The sequence below is a fragment of the Cantharellus anzutake genome (assembly GCF_015039405.1).
Source record: "Cantharellus anzutake strain C23 chromosome Unknown EI90scaffold_7, whole genome shotgun sequence".
Classification (NCBI taxonomy): Eukaryota; Fungi; Basidiomycota; class Agaricomycetes; order Cantharellales; family Hydnaceae; genus Cantharellus; species Cantharellus anzutake.
In genome coordinates this window covers 683,811-705,428 of record NW_024066957.1, presented here as the reverse complement: position 1 = coordinate 705,428, position 21,618 = coordinate 683,811, and the positions used below count along the sequence as shown (strand labels likewise).

Genomic DNA, 21,618 nt, shown 5'->3' with positions numbered 1-21,618 from the left:
TGACATGGAGAATGCCTTCAACACTGAGAGCGGGGAGTATGGAGTACCTGAGAAGGGGCCATTAGGTCTGAATCGTCAATTCGGAGTCAAATTACATACTTAGTGCCTCGTACAAAGAAGTCCCAATGACGTGCTTGGTCACCAGATGGTGCCCAGCCATGGGAGCATGAAGAGGTATTACAATTGCAACCTGTTTCATCAACAAAAACAAGTTGTTCCGATTGATAATGCCGACCCATGTACTGCCTAAATGCAGAATGCAATTCTTCATTGCGTTCATAAGCTGGCTTTTGTAACTGTCATAAAGAACAACCTCTTCGGAATGTTAAATAAAAATAAAAATGTAGAATACCCACTTTTTTGTACGTGAAACCTCGCTGCTTCAGGCTGAGCCAGATAGTAGACTGGGTGTCACGGCCCCGCAAAGTCCCCGCCCCTCTACCACTTTCTGCACCCCCACCCTCGCGCCGTTACTTGCGCCCGTTAATCTCGCCATTGCCCATCACTTAGCGGCGCCGATAGTGGTTCCCATTCTACGGCCCCGTAGCAGCGCCTCCTCGTTCTCCTGCCACCACTTGGGTTCCTCAGCCATTCGGCCGATACCATTTTACTCTATTCATTCGCTTAACTAACTAGCGGTTGTTATGGTCGCCGTGATCTGCTCCTTATTGACATTCCTTTATTGACAATTGATTATTCCTTTATTGATATTTGATTTATGCGTACATTGACATTCTGATCCGCGCGCCTATATTGTCGGCCTATCCATTCTGCCTCCCAACTTCGCCGTCCTCTGTTCCATTCTTTTCTTCTGTTCCATTACCCTGGTCCGCATTGCCCTTTTAGTTCTGTCGTACTTATCATCCCGCTCCCGTCCTGCGCCGGACCGACCGGTCCCTTCTCTGTTCTCCTTTCTTATTTATACTTGTAGTTTACTGTCGATGTACCTCAGTTCGAATATCGACTAGAATTCCCCCCCAAGTACTTGCATCCTAAGTTCGCCTCTCAACTTCATCCTCGCTTGAGTCAACGTCGCCGCAAGGTCTTCCCCGCTAACATGAAATACGGGACAGCCTAGAACGCGTGGCGCAACGCTCTGGCCAAGTCGTTGAAGCCGAAGTCCCAACCCCACGACGCCTTGCAACGGAGTAGTTCATTAGCTAAGTGACCACTCACGCCACCGCACTCCGCTCCGCTTCCCGCGATCACCTCGAACACAGTTTCTGACACTGGGAGACAGAAACGTCATTGTATCTCTTCAATATTTGTTGTATTTCGTGGAGATAGAGATCCGGCTTAAGCTCTATATGGCCTTGAATAAGCTACTTGATAGATTCAGTGCTGGAACCAACCAGCCACGGTGATTCATTATACTCACTGTCAGGGTTCAGCACCCTGCCTTAGGGTGCCCCGGACTCCCCACCTACTTTACCCCCTTTTATTCTTTGACTGTTGCCTTGTTGTTGCCTTTGTGTGTTGTGTACATGCGCGCACGGGATAGCGTGGGAACTTTCTGAGCAAGCAGCTCACCCAGAATGTTCCCACGGGTCACAGCCACAGTTCTGGGCAAGCAACTTGCCCAGAACGTTCCCACGCTTACTGGGCACTGCCACCTGGATGTTCCCTCCGGGTCACACTACACAACTCTAGGAGCTGTATAGTTGTGGGCATGTGACCCATTCCTTTATATAGCAACCATGCGGGGAGATGAGACCTTTACCCTTCTTCTCATCTCATGCCCCGCATAGGCAAGTGTATATTATCTTTCCTTTTACTATACATCTCATGCCCCGCATAGTGTGAGGACAGGTTAGATGGGGGCTGAGGTCAGGGAGCCTCCGAGTCCGAGGCCGGGCCCTGACACTCACATCCAAATCCCAGTTGTTAAGTTTGCGACTACGCCCACGGTTGCCAAGTTTCTCAAAGGGGATCCCTCGCTGGTGAGCCGAGAGAATGCGGCGAACCGTGCGGTCACTGAGATGGGCGATTTGCGCAATCTCCTTGGTAGTGAGGGTTTCGGACATGAGGACAATGAGTCGCTTCATGTCTGGAGAGGTGTGTTTGGTACCCATGAGATGGTGATGGTGTGTGGAAGCCCGGCTGACATGTTTGTTTGGCAGATGTGAGGGCTAGGATCGAGAGCTGGATCACTGTGACCATCGGTGCTGTGGTCATCATTCAACGGGGAACGGGGAATAGCTGTGCAGGCACTAACTCTACTATATTGGAATATAATTCTACTGTATTGAAAATAAAAATATGAGAAATTTGTTCATTTTCGGGCGATTTTTTTTACAAATGGGGTCAATACCCATTCACTTTTGATCGGACAGAAATTTTAGAAAAGGCTGTAACTGAGATGTAACGGAGGCACAGTGCTCCCTCTGAGTCGCTGAGGCCATGTCCTTCTTAGAGCCTCTTGTACCACCCAGCAGACCTGGGCTTCCTGGAGAAGCTTCGGTTCACTACCGGAGCTCTCAGACCCCCTCTAGTTGAGCCCCACCTGCATTCGGACTCATGCACATTAGCCTCGCTCAGGGTTTTTGACATCTTCCCTTTGATCTGTAGTTGCAGTGGTGACTTCATGATCTAAGGGGGAAGCATGTCATGCCTGTGGTTGAAGGACAAAGGGTCTCAGAAACCCATTACTTACCTGGCATGTTATCCTCACCACTTTGAGCGATTGACTGGTCTTCCTCATCAACCCTATGTTTTTTGATGGCAGATGTGCTTGAACTTGTAGCTGTGTGTTTAACCTTTGTCATCATGGTCAGCACATGTGGACTCACGAGATGGAGAAAGACCTTAAGATCAAGTTGCACGACATCTTATATCTCTCTTCGGAAGTATTTTTGGGAACAGTACTCTGCATCTGCCCAGTAGTTCTTGTATCGAATATATCTGTTGTCGTTCATTTCTGGAAGACAATGAGTAGGCCATCGGTGAAAGAACATGAATGCCATTCATTGCTTTGTTCAGAACATGCCCATGTGCTCACCATGTCTAACAACCCTGCATTATGGTATTGAATAAAACTTTGATGCCAATTATGGCATTTGTCATATCCATGCATACCTGATCCCGAACCGACTCCCGGACCTCCACCTTCACCACCTCCAGAGTCCTGCCTTACTGCTGTCCATTCCGATATTCACCTTCGGTCCTGACACCACACCTCTCACCCCTCACGCCACCTCCACTCCTCCATCCTTCTCCTGTCCTATCTCCATCCGTTCCGATACCCACCTCAGACCGAACACCACTCCTCTCACCACCCTCCTCCTACTCCTCCCACTCCTCCACTTCCTCCTCACAACACCTCCACCCTTCCATCATCCTCCTACTCTTCTCCCATCCGCTCCAATACTCACCTTCGGACCTGACACCTTTCCTCTCCTCCACACCTTTCCTCCTTCCCCTTTCCTCTCTCATCCCTCTGGCCCTCTCCCACTGACCTCCCGCCAAGTTACAACCTTCCGCTGCTGTCCCATACCTCGTACTTGGACATCGTTCATACCTTCGCTCTGAGACTCCATCATAGCTCCTACCTCGGACTTTGACTCCACCTCGGCTTTAGTCCATCGCATTGGTGACCTCATACTATGTAAACACCATTGCCAATATTCCTCGGACTTTCAACCCCGCCTCCATAACCTCCGTAAGCTCCGCAACCTCCGAGCTCCACAGATCATCTTTGGCACTTTCGCCGCTTGTAATGTATCTCTCTCGCGTTTTCCCCTCATCCCTATTTGGACTGCTGCTTCTTCCCATTCTAGCCAGTTAGTCATCATCCCCACTTCCCCTCATCCTCCTACCCCTCTGGGCTTCGCCCTCCTTACCTCCTTTCAGACGTACCACAGGTTCTGCCCTATGACCTTCAGTACCACTCTGCTTCTGTCATCCCTTTGTTCCCGTTCAGATGCCTTCATTCCGATTCAGACCCCCTTTGTTTCCCTGTGCTTTTGCCTCCTCCATTATATATATCGGCACTTGTACATACTCGTTTTAGTCCTTAGTCTAAAATCAACCTGAAATGCCCCCTAGAGACTTCCTGCTTGCCTCCTATGAAATTAAGGACCAAATGGACAAACAGCAATGGCACAGCACTCCGCTTGAGTCGCTGAGGCCAAGGTCCCTTCTTGCTAAGTCTCTGGTTCCCCTCTGGAATCATCCACCCTCGCCCAGTTCTAACAGCATTATCACATATGCATAGGCATACAATGCATTCCATATAAGTCTTGATGAACGAATAATGAACGGCAGCGACATGCAACCTGTGACAAGTAGAGAGCAGATAAAAGCAGGAGTAATGGGATGGAAGAGGTGGAGATTCCTTTGTAGCAACGATGTCTTGGCAATCGTTGACCGCTGCACACATCCATGAAGTTGTCCAAGCTCAAGGTGTCTCACTGTCACGTAAAGCCCAAAGGTCATGTCTGCAACTGCTCATGGAGGTAAAAGGGTGTGGACCCGATGTGATTCAGGCATTGGAGATGGCAATAGCTGGGAATTGCAGCGACACACATGATGAATATCTTGACATCGCGACTGAACCTCAACATTGACAAGCCATCCAGCGGTTCATCAAAGCCACCAACAACGAATCTATGCACATGAGAGTATGTGCAGTATGTGCATGTGAAATTAATGCATACCTGTGCACCCAAGTCCCTGTCACTGAAATCCCTAATCATCATCTCCTGCAACCCGACCCTGTACACCCTGCCATGAGGCTTACAGATGGCCTTCTCTTAGCGACACGACCTGTTGAATTAGGTGAAGAAAATGGAGGAATTGTGTGGATATGTAATGCTTGCGAGCGCGACCTGAAGAAGAAGAAGAAGCCACAGTATGCACTGACCAATGGCTTATGGCTTGGGGACACACCCTCAGTTCTTGCAACATTAACTATCCCTGAGAGAATGCTCGTAGCGCTTGTGTACCCTTGCTGCTTTGTCTTCAAGATGCATCTGCTTACACGTGGATCCCACGATCCAGCTACACTCCAGTGGGGTATGAGTGAGGAAATGTAACAAGTTACGATATGGATTTGAAGGAAATTGTCGATATGCTTGAAGGAAGAAAGATGCTGCTGTTGTGGGGACAACTCCGTGTACCGCAAAAAGTCGGATTCTGCAGAATTTGGTCACCAACATGCACTACATATCCGTTGACGCTCCCGATACTCATTCTATCACTATCCAACACTCCATACACTCACTCCATATTTTTCCATATTTTCCCCATCATTCCCGACAGCCTGAAGCCAAATTCCCATGCCCAACCACACTGCCAATTTCACCCCCTCTCCAGATCTCCATAACCACACATACAACCCAGCCATTTTTCTACCCATTGGTGATGCTATACCTTCCTCCTTTACCCCCAGAGCACTTCCCAGAATGGCAACCCCATATTCGGATGGCTCAGCATGGTGTATAGCCTCACGTGGTCTTGACAGCACCTGTCAATAGGGATGTTCACAGCTGGAAAACTCTGCCAAAACTATGCCAAAACTCGAACTCACAAGTGGCTCAAAAGTCGGGTGTGTTTTGAAAAGTGTGCCACAAGAGGGTGTTTTCGTGTTGCGGCTCCGAGGCCGCAAGACTGTGAAAACCACAACTGCCTGTTTTCACAACTCGGTTTTAAAGAGTCTTAATCCCGTCCTGTATTCATCTGTTTGTTTCTGATGTAACTGTACAGTTCCTGCCACCTGAATCACACCGCACAACATCCCCACCTGCCACACTCGTTACTATGGCACTCCACACTCATTTCCTCTGACCAACTATGGGACCAAAGTGGCCTGCTGCTCTGGACCCAGAACTTGTGCCAGTTTCGAAGCGTTCCAGCCGTTTATCAAAGCTGAACACTGGCAACCAGGCTGAACCCCCCACTAAGCCTCCTGCAACCCGTCGTGTTCAGTGGCTTGAGAACCCCCACTGGACTGACCGTCTCGTATCATACCTGCTTGAGAATCCAAATGTGAGGTTGAAACTGAGTGGTGATTCTATCCAAACTGTGAAGGCCGAGGGCCGACTGAAGGTGATTCACTCTGCTTGCTCATACCTTCCAAACATCTTATTCTACCCCAGATTTCTAATGGTGAGAAGAAGAAAGACTATTGGGCAGCTATTGCAAAGGACATCTGGGACCACGAGGAAGAGGCAGAGCATGAATTCTATGTTGCAGCTCTGAACCAATACACTACAGCTATACAGGGTAGAATAAGTTGGTGAGTGACGGTCAATTGGCATGCTGCTGATATGCTGATGATCCACTGGGTAGGCTGGAAAGTCAGTACAAGAAATATATCAAACTCCTTGGTAAAACTGGTCAGGGTGTGAAGTCTGAAGAGGAGTGTGAAGAAATCCATGCCAATTTGCGAGGTAATGTATTCATCTATCACTGATGCCATGCTGGTCTTTGATTGGTATTAGAGGATATCTGAGCAAAATTCCCTTGGTTTGATGATCTTGATGGCATGTGGCGTAATTTACCGAAGCACTCAATTGGAATGATATCAAACTCTGCTGTTGGTATGGCTGCATTGGTCGCTGAGTTTGAGCAAGTGGCTCCGAGACTGACACATGCAGTCGGTGCACAAGAATCTCCTGAGGTATTGGGTATGGCCACTGCAGGCACCAACACAAGGTCAATCATCAAGGTTAGCAAGACTAGTATTCCTTGTTCTATGCCAGCACTACTAATTTGGCTACTAGGATCTGCCCCCCACTGCTGCTCTTGGTCTGGATTCCCCTATTTTTCTCACTAATGAACTGTCATCAGAACCCGAACTGGAACTTGTCCTGCCAGAATTCAAACTTGAGGTCAAACCAAATGTCCTAAGCACAGCTCAGCTAGGGAGCCATGGTTTGCCAACTCCGATGACACCTACATCCAATCCTCCAACTCCGACCCCTACACTAGTTGGTTTGACTCACAATGCTGGAGGAATTAGCCATAATGGAAAGGGACGACGTGATGTTCTTGCTGATTTCAGTGAAGCAAATCTCCATGACCAAGAGCAGACCTGCCAAGAGGCGGACCAGTTTCACTTACAATGCATGGCCTGCATTGATGCCCTCCAACGACGTGAAGATCAGAAACATGAGTGGAAGATGCTGAAGTACAGCATCCAAGCACAACAGATGGGGTTGGCTCCACTTGTGCCCCCCTATCTTGCTCAGCTGCCACCCTCTGGCACGCTACAGGCCAACTTCACCAATGGGCTCGGGATCCTCCCCAACCACACACCCATTCTAGTTCATGGATTAGTAAACATAGTTTCTACATATAAAGTTCATGGAACAGCACCTCCTGAATATGATGGCGCTTACACTGAGCTTCCAATTCACCAGGGGGTGGAGGTTCAGCTGACATCCAAGTAAAACTTTCCACTTCCCCTTCATCCTGCTGTTCATCATGGCCATGTAAACCCTCGGCAACCCAGTGTGCAAATTCTTCCTCCGACTCAAAATCCTCAACCCAGGACACAAGTGAATGGATGATAAGGCAAGTGTGTACCCATGCCAATGCCAACCGGTAGTCACGTTCACTGTTGATTTGTTGCCGAAGGCCTCGGAGTGATTGGAATTGGCCTTTTAAGAAGCCAATTGCATGTTCAGAGCAAATGCGGACCTAAAGTTCCCACATCATAAATAACAAAAATTCTGTAGCCACTTGTCAACTTACTGATGACAAATGGTAGTTAAATTGACGATTAGCAGGTATGAGGGACTGAGGTTTCTTATATGGGACTATACACCAAGGGGTCAGGCCAAAGGCAGAGTCGGCCCAGAGCCACTCTCCACTACGGAACAGCTGATTTGATTCTTTCCATGCACACGACTCCTTAAAGGCAGTTGAGTCATGGACACTTCCAGGAGGGCCAAGGACATAGTCAATTATGCGGAGGTTGGGCAGCATGATTAACTAGTCTAGAAGTCAGTCTTGACCAGTACCTACAAATGCAGAACATACCACAAGGCTGAGGGAATAATTTGACTTGCTGTTATAGAAATGGGAATTTCCCATTCTAGCCTCTTCTGGGCCTTGCACACAGCCACTGTCAGGTGATTTGTATGGCACGTGCCATTAATTAAGTTTAACCAATCAACAATTACCAAAAAAACCCGCTGAGCTAACATCTTAAACCTCATGTTACAACAACTGTGAAACCACCTGTAAAACCTAATGAACCACCTCACCTCCACTTTCCACTTTCCTGCGCCAAGAACGGACGAAAATGGGCGCCTCCGGCCCCATTTTTGTAACACTTGCAGTCAAAAAACCGTTCCCCATAATGGCCAGGCTTAGCATGAAGGGGGATAAGTGTACCATCTACCATACAGTATCCAGGCTGCCATGCTCAACAAGAGACTCGCTCAACCCATTGTGAGGCTTCTTGCTTCTCTTCCATGGTTGGCCAATGGATAGCCTGACCATGAAGTGGCAAGACCGCCGCTATGACATGCCACATGGCTTTGACAACAGTCCCCACACTACAACCTGCCCACTGGGAAACTGCCTCAACAGACCCACCATTACCAAACCTACCAAAGCGGTATAATGCAATTGCCAGCTGGTAGGAGACAGGCACTTGTTCTGCTGTAGAATTGTTCAGGAAGGTAGGATGGTCTTCAATTAAGCGAAGCATTAAATCGAACGTGTGGGGTGAGACGTGCAGGTTGTGCCGAAATCTTCGTGGATCATCAGCTTTGTAACAGTCCAGCACAAGCGCTAGCTGGCTACACTTGATAACTTCATGTGGAAATAAAACACGTGTAGTGGCCAACCTAGATAGAAAGTACCAAATGCGGCACATTGACCGTGTGTGATTTCTTTGCATGATGGCCCGGACCTCAGCTTGGTTGGACTCAGAGTCAGAGTCGGCTAAGGAGTGATGTGAAGAAGTAGCCTGAGTGCCGGAAGCTTGGCTGGAACTGGAAGCGCTGGAGGAACTGGAAGTGGAATCAGATGATGAGCTGCTGCTATCAGATGAGGTGTCAGAGCTGTTGTCAGACTCAGAGTTGCTAAGAGATAAGAGGTCAAGCTGGCTAGATGTCTCCGTCTGTAACAAAAGGCGATGCTGGTGGTGGCGGTATCTGGTCTGGAGGTGAGAAGTATGGTTCAGTGCAGCCTGGATCAAGTGCTCGTGTTCGCGGACTGCTGGCATCGGACTGCATAGTTGTTACATAATACATTCATGTGCTCCAAGGCCAACGGACTTACAGGTTGATTCTCTGGGTTTGTTATGACAGTGTTTTGAACCTGTTGCTGTGAACGCCCTTTTGCTACACTCAAAACTTACTCAAAAGTCTCTGAAAACTGTCGCACAAGAGGGGTGAGTTTTGGCATTCTTGTGACTCAGTTTTGCCCAAGTTGTGAGTGCCATGAACATCCCTAATGGCCACATCTCAAGAAGTACTGCACCAATTGGGACGAATAAGGGCTCATTGGGAAGCTGGAGACGAGGAGGTTGCTGACGGGAGGATAGGCGGGCGCTGTGGCGAACTGTTGCGGAGTTAATTTTTACAATTTCCATTTCGGACCCGTTATCATATATTCCCCATTCATTCATATTTCTTTTATTGTTTCTTTGTTCCCAATTGGATATTCATCATTTACGGTTGCCTAACGGCCCGTTTACATTCCCCCAGTCCATTCATTCCATTTCAAACATATATAAACTAGATAACAGCTTGTACATAACAAGTTAGTACTGAATAGACCCGTGAAGGGACAAGCAGAAGTTACATCCAAGTGGCAAAGATGCCATCCATGACCCTAACGCCCCCTCTGAGCTAGTTGCTTACATCTAAGACCCCTCTCATCATACTACTCAGCCTTGACGTCCAAGAGAGACGTAGGTGAGTGTTTGTTTGAGGTTTTTGCAGACTCGGTAGTGCCCCAGGACCAAAACTCGGCCCAACGAACCACACCTGCACACACTACCACCCTCCCCCTTCTCTCTGTCTCGAGTCTAGGCGATAGACCCATTACACTGCAGCCCACACGAGTTCTTGCATCGGTGATTGCTGTCACATATGTCAGCAGAGGGCAGCTACCCACTCACTGGCTGAAAAATACTTTTCATGTGCGACGTCAGAAGGTTCTTGCAGCGTTGCAATGGTTGATTGCATGGAACCCATATTATCGTGATTTTGAAATCAACGAGACCACCCTTGTGAGTCTGCCAGAAGATGATGTACCAATCAAAATTCGTGCTGGAATGCATCAGGAACCAGATGATGTTGTGTTAGATGAAGAGAACGATGCCTACTTTACTCAAGAGGATGTCAGTGAAGGTATCAAACCACCCATATTTACTCATGTTGGCCTGCAGATGCAGAGTCAGGAGGTGGTTTTGAAGAAGAGGGAAACAAAGGTGTGCTTTCTTTTGCGCCTCATAACTCCACTTGATCTCAAGCGATTTCACAAAAGGAACGAGTGTCATCCCTTTGAACCATCTTGGTATGGCATCACAAGAAGTTGGTCTGCTTTCATCTGGGGACCTCCTTCTCCATGCACTTGCAAACTTGACAGCCAAAGGCGGTTATGCTGTGTGTCCTCCACACCGATATGGGCATGATCTAGGACAAGACCAATTTTGTTATTTCGCCACATCATTTCTGCATTTGTTCCCCTATGGTACTGGAGCGCCAAAGGGTGAACAGACTCACCTGTTAACATTCATCGACCATATTTGGTGGTGTCTGCAGTACCATGACCACCATTTTCGGAGGGACCATTCTTTGCATTTGTGGCATTCGGCATTTATCAAAAACAACAATGCTTGCAGTCAGCTCGTATACAAATGTCTCGTAAAAGCTTCGAAGCAGAAATGGAAACACTTAGTAACATTAAGCTGTCAGAATTGCACATGGCAGCTGAACAGGAGTCACAGAAACAGCCCATCTCCAACCCGGGAATTCAGCACCTTTTGCAACACCTAAAGATGACAGGAGCTCACGTTATTGGCACTAATCAATCACATGCATCAATAAGAAGCAAGATTTGGAGTCAAACAATTAAACATGGTCCACTGAGCCTGTGGGTGACAATCAACCCAAGCAACCTTCATGATCCGATCGCTCAGGTATTTTGTGGAGAAGAGATCGACCTGGATGAATTTGACCAAACAGTAGGACCGAATGCGAGAGAACAAATGGAGAACTTAGCAGCAGATCCATATGCAGCTGCTCGATTCTTTCATTTCATCATTGCCACCATGCTGGACGCATTGATTGGTGTTCAAAAAGGAGTTCATACACTTTGCGTCATGCACTATGCAAGCATCCTGGCATTATGGACACCTTGGCACTGCAAAGAAGATTTGAAAGGAGGGGATGAAGAATGGAGTGAAGCATACAATCGTTTGGAGGAGGTAGATTCGAATGTCACATATGCAGTGTCCAACCTTCAGCATAGATATGAGTGTAAGGATGCAGCGGATAAGGACAATCCTACCGAGGTTGATTTGAATGGAAGAGGTTTTCCTGCAACCTCTGGCGAGACCGAGTTGGATGCATCCAGCGATGGAGAGGATGGGCAGCAGCAAGAGCATACAGTGGGAGGAGGCTCAGAAGCTGACCTGGAGCAATTCATAGTGCAGAGCCAACAGACAGAAGAGGAGCTGCATGGGCGGCATGCAATTGAAATAGCGAAGTGTGCATGAATCTTGCCAGACAGTGCAAATGGGTGGAACATAATGCAAAGAGGTGTGCAGGCAGCCACAGGAGAGGACATGTACAAGTTCGTGAGGTGGTCACAAAAGCTAGTGGAGGAGAGAAAAAATTCGTCAATGTCAGAGGATGCAGTGACAGTAACCACAATGGAAGAAATGATGGTGATCAGTGAATGTGCGAGGGAAGAAGCAATGGCACATACCATTGAGTATTTAGGAGGGTCAGATGGATTCTCAGATACTATCAATGTGTCCAGTTTCCACCTGGATCAGCTGCAGGCATAGTATCATCACACACCATTTGGCAGTGAGGCAACGTGGGGAAGAACCAGAACCATTGCAAATGATCCTAACGGGAGAAGGGGGCAGGGGGAAGTCAAGAGTGATACACTCAGTGATGGACTTTTTTAGAATGCACAACGCAGCAGACAAGATTGCACTGGGGGCTTACATGGGGATAGCAGCCAGTCTAAATCGGTGGCAAAACACTACATGTCCTTTTCGGATTGGGAGCATGTGGAGCAAGGCTACCGAGCGGGAGAAAGATTGAAGAGCTGGCTCATTTCTGGTGGAAGGAGTACTTGATCATTGATGAGTACTTGATGGTCTCAAGAAAGCTGTTTGCATGAATGTCAATGATCCTAGGGCTGATTCAACAGCACAATTACCCGGAGGAGGAGTCAATGAAGGCATGGGGAGGGATGAGCGTCATCATCTGTGGGGATTTCCATCAATTTAAACCAGTAGGACAGGGAGGAGGTGCACCACTTTATTGGCCAATCAGCAGGGAAAGCAATACAGCTGAGGAAGTAATGGGCAGCAAACTGTACACATGATTCGAGACAATCGTCTGCCTGATGCAACAGATGCAGGTTCAGGACAAGGAGTGGACAGAATTTCTATGCTATTGTCGGCATGGAATGTGTGAAGCACACCATCTGGCCATGCTGCGGAGTCTGTTGGTGAGTTCAAGTAATATGGAGGGAATAAATTCGGGAGAGGAACCATGGGCAGGAGCGTTATTAGTGACGTCACATCATGCAGTGCGCACACAATGGAACGAACTGGCATTGCATGGGCACTGTGAGGCGGGGGGGAACACACTATACCGCTTTCGAGCCAAGGATACTATAGGAGGGAAGGAATTGACATTGAGGGAACGATGGGCTTTAGCGCAATACGTGTTGAAGGATAAACAACATTCGGCACATTTGGAATGTCAAGGAGGACTGCAACCAGTGGTGGAACTCGCAGTTGGTAGCAAGGTGATAATCACGACAAACATTGATACAGATATGGACATCGCCAACGGAGCAAGGGGGTGTTAGAACGTGCGGATTCGGACGACTCCGGAGTGGAATCAGAGACTTAGCGTGGAAGGACCTTGGCCTCAGCGACTCAGGTGGAGCGCTGTGCCATTGCTGGTTGTCCTAGGGGTCCCTAATTTCGGATCTAGCAGAGGGAAAGTCTCTTGGGGGGAATTCATGTCAATTTCGGACTGAGGTTACAAGTTACTATGTACATTGTATATAAGGAGGGGTCCGGGATCAAAAGGAGTGAGGGTAGGACGAAAGGAGACAAAGGGAGATGGAAAGAGGAACAGCACCGAGGGTCAAGGGTTTGACTCAATGGAGGAATGAAGGGCCAAGGCCCAAGGAGGAAGGAAGGAGGTTGGGAGTGGGGAATGGCTAGCTGACTGAATAGAAAGGAAGCAGCAGCCCAAATAGGAATGAGGGAGAATAGCGGAATTGAATGGAGCAATGCAATAGTTGCAAGGTCCGACATAAGTCCGGAAAGTCCGAACTCGGAAGTTAAACTCCGGAATATTGGCAAACATAATTAAATGGAATGAGCTAACCAATACAATGGGTATAAGTGGAGGTGGGGTCAAAGTCCGAGGTCAGAGCTAAGACCGGAGGTTCCGGAGATGGAGACACGAACGGGATTCCGGAGCGGAGGTCCAGAGTTGGGAGCATAGGTTTTGCGTACTCGTCTGGAAGGTGTCGAGGTTGGGGTCGGACCCGGAATGTTCTGGAGTCGGACTGAAGGTGGTGTCCGAGCTGGAGGTGGGATAACCTCTTGGGAGTCGGCAAGGAGAAAGTGATGGAAGGGAAGTAGGGCTCTGGAAGTCGGAGTTCGGAGTTCCAAGAGCCCGGAGTGGAGGTCGGGATTGTATGGATATGACAGGGGGGAAATCATCAGAATATGGGCAGATCCATGTGAAGCAAAGGAGGGTAGACAGGAGGCAGTGCAAGAAATGAAATACCCACTGAGCTGCATCTTGGTGAAGATGGAACGATTCCATGGACCAGAAATTGAAGGGCTGGACCTAAGATGATCCCCCTGTTCCCGGTTACATGAACAATAGATTTCTTCACAGGAAGAGGAGAACAAAAGAAAGTCCAACGACACCAAGTGACATTGGATGTACCATATGCTTTCACTGACTACCGTGCACAAGGGCAAATGATTGAGTATTTGTGGGCAGATATTGGCACACCACCAAGGGGAGCTTTGACACCATTTAACATGTATGTTTGTTAGATACGGTGGATTTGGACGACTCTGGAGTGGAATTGGAGACTTAGTGTGGAAGGACCTCAGCCTCAGCAACTCAGGTGGAGCACTGTGCCATTGCTGGTTGTCCTGGGGGTCCCTAATTTCGGATCTAGCAGAGGGAAAGTCTCTAGGGGGCATTTCAGGTCAATTTTGGACTGAGGTTACAAGTTACTATGTACATTGTATATAAGGAGGGGTCTGGAATCAAAAGGAGCAAGGGTACTCTGAAAGGAGACAAAGGGAGCTGGAAAGAGGAACAACACCAAGGGTCAAGGGTTTGACTCAATGGTGTTTCCCAAAGGAGGAGTGAAGGGCCAAGGCCCAAGGAGGAAGGAAGGAGGTTGGGAGTGGGGAATGGCCAGCTGACTGAATAGAAAGGAAGCAGCAGCCCAAATAGGAATGAGGGAGAATAGTGGAATTGAATAGGACAATGCAATAGTTGCAAGGTCCGATGTAAGTCTGGAAAGTCCAAACTTGGAAGTTAAACTCCGGAATATTGGCAAAGGCAATTAAATGGAATGAGCTAACCAATACAATGGGTATATGTGGAGGTGGGGTCAAAGTCCAAGGTTGGAGCTAAGACCGGAGGTTCCGGAGACAGAGACACAATGGGATTCTGGAGCAGAGGTCCAGAGTTGGGAGCATAGGTGTTGTGTACTCATCTGGAAGGTGTTGAGGTTGGGGTCGGACCCGGAATGTTCCGGAGTCGGACCGAAGGGTGTGTCAGAGCCAGAGGTGGGATAACCTCTTGGGAGTCGGCAAGGAGAAGGTGACAGAAGGGTAGTAGGACTCTGGGAGTCAGGTTCAGAGTTCCAGGAGCCCGGAGTGGAGGTCGGGATTGTACAGATATGACAATGTCACCCTATCTTGTGCAAGAGGACAAGTAAACATATGGTTGATATGGGATTTCAAGGACACATTATTTACAAAAATGCCATGTGAAGTGTTGGAGGAAGAGGACAAGCAGCTGAATGAAGTAAACAGGAGGACTAAAGTTGAGTGGGAGCAAAAGATGGTGCAAGGGGGGAGATGGGAATTAGGGGGGAGATAAAGCAAGAGAGCCACAGAAACAGATTAGAATGAATAGAAAAAACGTAATAATGATGAGCACACAAAGAAGATGTAAGGGGATATTACAAAAGAAAAGAAAGGGAGGCATGTGAAGGATTCACACACTTTCAGCATCGAAAAGTTATGTAATTGTGCCACAGTGATGTGACTCTGCTGTGCAGGTAACCACTGAAGTGAAACACAAGAGTAGTCAAAGTGTGAAAACAAAGGCCCAAAGCAACATTGTGTTCACCAACAATGGCCCCAAAAGTGCCTCCTTCCCAAAGCTCTCTGTTGATATGCCCCACTGAAATGCCGGATACCATCTATTAGTTAGGTAGTATTGTAAATACAATGATAATGGACTTGCCTGAGATGTTGGATACCATCTATTAGTTGGGTATCCACATCTGCAGGCTTTGCCCTTAAATACATGTGTGAGTGGCAACAGTGATACACAAAAGACAAAGGAAATGAGATGTGGCAAACTACAAGGGTAACTGGATGCTTTGTGGTCCAGTGCCAAGTTGCAGGTGCACCCTGACACCTCTCCCAAAGCTCAACTTGTCTGGTCCAAGCTTGCCAGCATCAGCAAAAGTCCGTTATGCTCCAGAGGGTCGGAGGTGGCTGGAGCATGTGGGAGACAAAACAGCAGATTGGGCACTCCTGGAGCCAATAGTGTTCTCCTGGGAGGGGGTTCAGAAGCAGCTGGGAGTGGTGAGGAGTATGCAATGTGGCAGGAGCAGTGGGAGGAAATTTTGAAAAATAGGGGTTTCTAAAAAGTTGAAAAAAATAATTATTATGGAAAAAAATCAATAAAAATTAGGAACTATAGTGCCTTTGAAGTGCTTTCAGGAGATATAATTACTTTCAAAATTGAGGAAGAAATGATGAGAACTGAATTTGTCATATCCATCCACAGCCATCACCTCCGCTCCTTTGTCACTAGCCTTGGAGCCTCCAGATTCTGCAACTACCTCCGACTCCCCCAATGGTCACCACCCCCTCAATTCAATATATTACCTACACCTCCCTAAGTACAGATCCCTGAAGGCCTCTGGACAGCTCCGATGTCTGCTAGCGCACTCCCACCTCCACTGGGCAACTTAGTTGCTTTCCCTGCAAGCTGTCAGAGATCTGGAATGCTGTCAGAGACTGGAATATTTGTCGGAGTCGGACAAACTGTCAGAAGGCGGATTGGGTTCTGTCTGAGTTGAGGTCGGAGGTGATGCAGAGGTCTATTAGAGCGTGCACGTGGATATGCGGATATGTGGGCAGAAATATGTGGCGCGTCCGGAAGTGCTGTTCAAGGTTAGCAGAGTGGGATCGTGGCCTCAGCGACTCAGGTGGAGTGCTGTGCCCTGAGCTTGACGTTTGGGGGAGATCCTGTATTTACAAACTGACACTTACAGCAGACTTCAAACAAGACTTGCGGGCAGAGTGGACCTGTAGGAGGAGCGCAAACTCCGTGAGCACGGACTCAGAGGGGGGAAGCCCCCTTTGCAGAAGGAGAGACTCAGACCAGACAGGGGGGGTACTCTAGTTGATTTCAGACTGAGGTCCCCGAAAGTATTTACAAGGTATAAGTAGATAAGAGAAATCAAAAGAGGGACCAGTCAGTCCGGTGCGGAAATAAGCGGAAATGAGCGGGGACTTGTCAAACTAAACCAAGGACAAGAACCTGGGAAATGGAGGCAACGAATGAATAAAGTCAAAGCAGTTCAAGTACCAATATTGACAGATTAAATGAATGAATAGGAAAGTGCAATAGCACATGGATCAAATGCCAATATTGGGGTGAACATAATAGGCACTCGGCAAGGAATGAATGTTATGTTGCCGAGTGACAAAAATGGCCAGAGGACAAAAGCAGAGGCCAGTGTGCAGCGCCGATACAAGTCCGCAAATAAGCGGGGTTGGTGCGGTGCCGACACAAGTCCGCAAACAGAGGTTGATCTGCCAGCACTGTCACACAAGGACAGCATGAAGGCCAACAGAGGTACAGAGGGGAGTGGGAGTGTTGACCTGACCAGAGGTGTCAAGGGCAACCAGAAGTGGCCAGAGGGTGCAGAGATGGGCAGAGGGTGTGGAGTGGGCAGAGGGTGCAGAGTGGGCAGAGGGTGCGGAATGCATGGAAGCGGGGCATGGCTGTGACCACATAGCAGGAAGCGATGAGTGTGGTTCAGATGGAGACAAGGCAGGCATGACTGAATGCCAGGAGTGCCAAGGGCTCAGGAACTGGAGGTAAGGTCGGAATACTGGCAGGGTCTAGGTTCTGATTATTGGCCAAGTCTCATGCAGTAAGGCAGGGGGCCAGACATGGGGTTGGGGGCTGGTTAGGATGGGTTTCGGGTCGGCGGATTTGCCTATCGGCATTGGTTCACCGCTGACGGAGCCCCAGGATTTGTTGGTCATGACACAAGCCTACCTTTGGGCTGATCTCTCCTTTCTGTTTCTGGGTTATAGCCCACCACTCCACTAACCCCATAACCTGACTCGTTGGTAATATTCAGTTGGCTAACATGTAGCTCCGTTAGCTCTGCTCCACTCAGCCCCGTCATTCACAGGCCCACCCTCTATGTACCTATATATACATAACTTGTAGATAAGTTACACCCTAGTGATAAAATTGACTAGAGTTTCCCTCTTTTAGTTCTCGTTGCCAGTCAGTAAGTTAGGGCACGGACATGTACATAACTAGGCACAGCGCTCCTGGTCTAAGTCGCTGAGGCCAAAGCCTCCACTGAAGGAGAGAACGAAGGAAGGTCAGTTGGGAGGTTCAAACAAGACCACCACCAAGCTGTTCCCTGGTTCTTTAGTTAGGATGGGGAAGTGTACTACTAGATTTTGTTGTAATTATACTACCAATCCAAGTGTTTTGGCTAATTCTATTTTATGGGTTAGTCTAAAAGTTTCTGAGAATTGACTTACAGATAAACAAAGCCCTGCGGAGCTGTTCTTCTATTGTAATTTCTCAATTTGACTGGGTGTAATTCTGTGTAGGGTTGTCTTAATTTGGATTTTAAATTGAATTAAATCTTCTACTTGGTGAAGTTTCAAAGATTCTACTCAGTTAATGGGTTTAGGTTGTGTCTGAAGTGTGCCTTGACCTTGTCTTATTTTTGTCTTATTTTTATTGCTTGTTTTAACAGTAGCAAATTAACTGTTTTGTGTTTACACTTTGAAATCTCAAGTGTTAACCAGCTCTCCTGTTGAAATATTTACTTAATATTTCTCTCCCTAATTGCTGCCTTTTACTACAGTGGCAATCTTAACTGTATATCACTTTTTCGCACTGGAGTGACAACCAGAAATGCTTGAGAAAAATAATACTCTATTTTCTTACTTCTCTGAGGGGGGGCGAAAGGTCGCAGAAAGGGTCTCCTTTGTATACTCCTTGGGTCACCTTCCTTTTTCACACTCTACCTCGTATTTACAGGATTTATTTACAGTGTATTTTCCTCAAACTGAATAAAAAATGAAATTTTCACGCTATAGTTCTACTGCGCTCTGCTGCACTGAACTGCAGCTCTACTGCGGTCAGACTGCACCTAGAATCCTTATTGTCCTTCCTCGCCTAAGCTATTTTAATGGTTCAATTAGAACTTGACTGCGCTGCATTTGCCACAGTTTTCTATTTCAAATTCCTCATATTCACCATTAAGTTTGCTATGACTCGGTCATTCTGAATTCAAACCTCGCATTACTATGCATATGGCTGCGCTGAGACCTTCAGCTGATTTATTCTATTTTTATCCAGTAACATTTAGTTGAAATGAGACTTGAAATGATAAATGAGTGATTTGTTCAGGTTTAGAACCAAAAGAAAAAGTTGCTAGTAGTAAAGAATTGTTCAAACGAATGTGTTATAGCTCTCCACTTCATTAGAATATTATTCCCTAAAATTCCTGCCATGGTCCATCGTAGTTTAGTGGTTTTCGTGGATTTTGTCCATCTCCCCTGATTCCCCTTGTATTATTGCATCCTAGTCCTTCATATGTATTGTTTGTTGTTATAGTAGGTCGTCCTCAAAGATACCATATTTTATTTGGGGCTCTGGACCTCTAGAAGCTGTCTTCCCACACATTTTCAGGCTTCTAACTTCATGTCCTTGTATCTCATTCATTTCTGGATGGTTTTTCACGTTCTTGGTATCATAAATTTTCATTTATTCCCACCTTTCCAATGGTACTAAAGTTGTGTTCTATTTCTTGGTATTCATTGAGTTAGCAAAAGTTTGTGCGCGTAATCACATGCATCGTTCCCATAGTCGTTCGTATGCAGGCACTGTTTCTGTTTAATTGTTTGGTATTTATGATATGCTTGGGTGTTTGTATCCTTCATATGGGCTTCCGTGATTTATTTCAGATTTTTCCCTCATGATCTAAGGTTGTTTTGTACTTTCCATGCTTTGTTTTGACCAAGGTCTTCCTTATTTGGACGGAAATTGGTCTTCACAATCTGCCGAAGTGCGGATCTCAGTTCCAACAGCCAGTTCCCTTTGCATTGCCACCCTCATGTGTCTTTAAACATGATGCGGATGTCTATATTCTCGTCGTTGGTATAACTTCACAATGGCTGGACTGTTTGGGCTGAAAATTTGCATAACTATATTTTCCTATTTTTCATAATTTCCCTTTAAATTTCATTGTATGTTTTAAATATGGATCCTACGTAAATGTTGTCTTTTCCCTGAGCCCGGACTTTTGATGTCGCTTTTCCCATTATTGGATATCTCATTGATGTGTGAACCTTTTATTATGAAAATTTAGGTGGATTAAGATTAGATCCCTTCCTTTCTAATGGGCTATCAAGCTCGTCTCAGTCGTTACTGCTTGTTCTTTGCACTTGCCTTTTAAATGTTGTCCTTGTTTTCCGAGAGTTTTGGTCATATCTCCGTCGTTTATGGGTAGTTTTCCCTGTAATTACTTTCATTGGGTCTGTTTGGGAGACATCTACATTTCCTATTATAAACACGACTTTGAATTTTGCATTGGTTCCTAAGGAATCCTTGTTCCATGGTACTTCCATCCTCGGCTACATGTGCAGGTGTGGGAAAGTAGTTTCTGTGGAGGTTCTCTGGTTGTTTTTATAGTCAAATCTTGGTCGATTGTTCTAATTCCTTGTTTAATATTTGCTATAAATTCGCCCGAGCATTCTGTATTGTCAATGCTAAGCTTGAAGTATTTTTAATAATTTTATTTCTTCCAATTTATCGTATGTAGTCGTAATAATTCGTTAAAATTCGTTAAAATTCAGGTTCTTCTATTTTCTCATGTCTACTTGTCGTATGGGGTTTTTGTGATTTATCTGGCATATTTCCATAGGGTGACTGTCATTTCTCCTACACCGCCATGGGGACATCTCCCTCATCCTGCATCTGGTCTCTGACAGAATTGATGGCAAAGTCTGAAAATTGAATAGGAAAGTGAGGGGAAGCCTTGTAGCATTGTTATTTTCTGCTGTTCTGATTTTTCCTGATTGTTCTTGGTCTCACTCCCAGCTGCACCTGGACCCTCCCAGGAGCTTTCAGGAGCTTCCAGGGGTATTGAGGAGCAGCTGGGAATGAGACCAAGAAACATCAGAACAGTAGAAAATAACAATGCTACAAGGCTTCCCTATTCAATTTTCAGACTTTCCCATCAATTCAGTTCTTGGGTCTCTGAAAGTGTTTTCCATTAGCTGCTCCTGGACCCTCCCAGGAGCTTCCAGGAGCTTCCAGGAGTTGTCACACCATGCATTCTGGCCTGTTAGCCAACTGTTGTAACAGGGAATTTATCCCAACATCACACAGGCTCACAGGGGGGACAGTAGTCTCATGGCCTCACTGACTGTCACTAAAGAATGGTCCTTAGAGTATGGTGTAGTAGGTGTCACCACTGTATAGTTGTGGCTGTGCAGTCACGGGACTACCCCAACTACACTCACCAATGTATGTACATGAAAGAATGAAAGAGCACTGTTTTGTAGTGCAAGGGTTTATCCCTGCAACACCATCCCACTGTGTGAGCATGAGTGTGAGCCCCAACCCTCATCCCTATTCTCCTTGAGGACCCCCTGCTCACTCCCCCACTTGCCCCTAGGCTCCCCTGCACCTGGCCACTCCCCTCCAGCCACACCAGCCTCCCCACCCCGAGTCCGCCTCCGGCACCATGCCCAGCATGACTCCTCCTACTCTGCCTGCTTGGCCCTCATTGGGCCACTATCATTCCCATGCCCAACTCTGAGTCTGGCGCCGCTACGATACCATCGCTGCTATCGCAGCCCTACACTCCTTCACATATTTATCTGTTATTGTTTGTTTTGACCCTCGGTCATTG

General features: G+C 47.1%; 4 protein-coding genes across 4 annotated transcripts; 3 read left to right on the top strand and 1 right to left on the bottom strand.

Moving 5' to 3' along the window:
• Window positions 1–2,524: 2,524 nt before the first annotated feature.
• EI90DRAFT_3117975 (uncharacterized protein) lies at window positions 2,525–2,765 on the bottom strand (the record flags this gene model as incomplete). Its single annotated transcript, XM_039063049.1, has 2 exons — window positions 2,525–2,589; window positions 2,654–2,765. 2 exons carry the CDS (start codon window positions 2,763–2,765, stop codon window positions 2,525–2,527), a joined length of 177 nt encoding a protein of 58 aa, XP_038920775.1.
• Window positions 2,766–5,723: 2,958 nt separating this feature from the next.
• Window positions 5,724–6,338, top strand: EI90DRAFT_3286488 (uncharacterized protein; the record flags this gene model as incomplete). The annotated part of the gene is made up of 3 exons (XM_039067012.1): window positions 5,724–6,045; window positions 6,096–6,235; window positions 6,289–6,338. Coding segments are annotated over exons 1-3 (444 nt in total), but the record flags the coding sequence as incomplete, so codon positions are not given.
• Window positions 6,339–10,846: 4,508 nt separating this feature from the next.
• Window positions 10,847–11,680, top strand: EI90DRAFT_2907994 (uncharacterized protein; the record flags this gene model as incomplete). Its single annotated transcript, XM_039054304.1, has 1 exon — window positions 10,847–11,680. The coding sequence occupies one exon, from the start codon at window positions 10,847–10,849 to the stop codon at window positions 11,678–11,680; it is 834 nt and encodes a 277-aa protein (XP_038920773.1).
• Window positions 11,681–12,525: 845 nt separating this feature from the next.
• On the top strand, window positions 12,526–13,017 carry EI90DRAFT_2908530 (uncharacterized protein; the record flags this gene model as incomplete). Its single annotated transcript, XM_039054331.1, has 2 exons — window positions 12,526–12,651; window positions 12,691–13,017. Coding segments are annotated over 2 exons (453 nt in total), but the record flags the coding sequence as incomplete, so codon positions are not given.
• Between the last annotated feature and the right edge of the window lie 8,601 nt (window positions 13,018–21,618).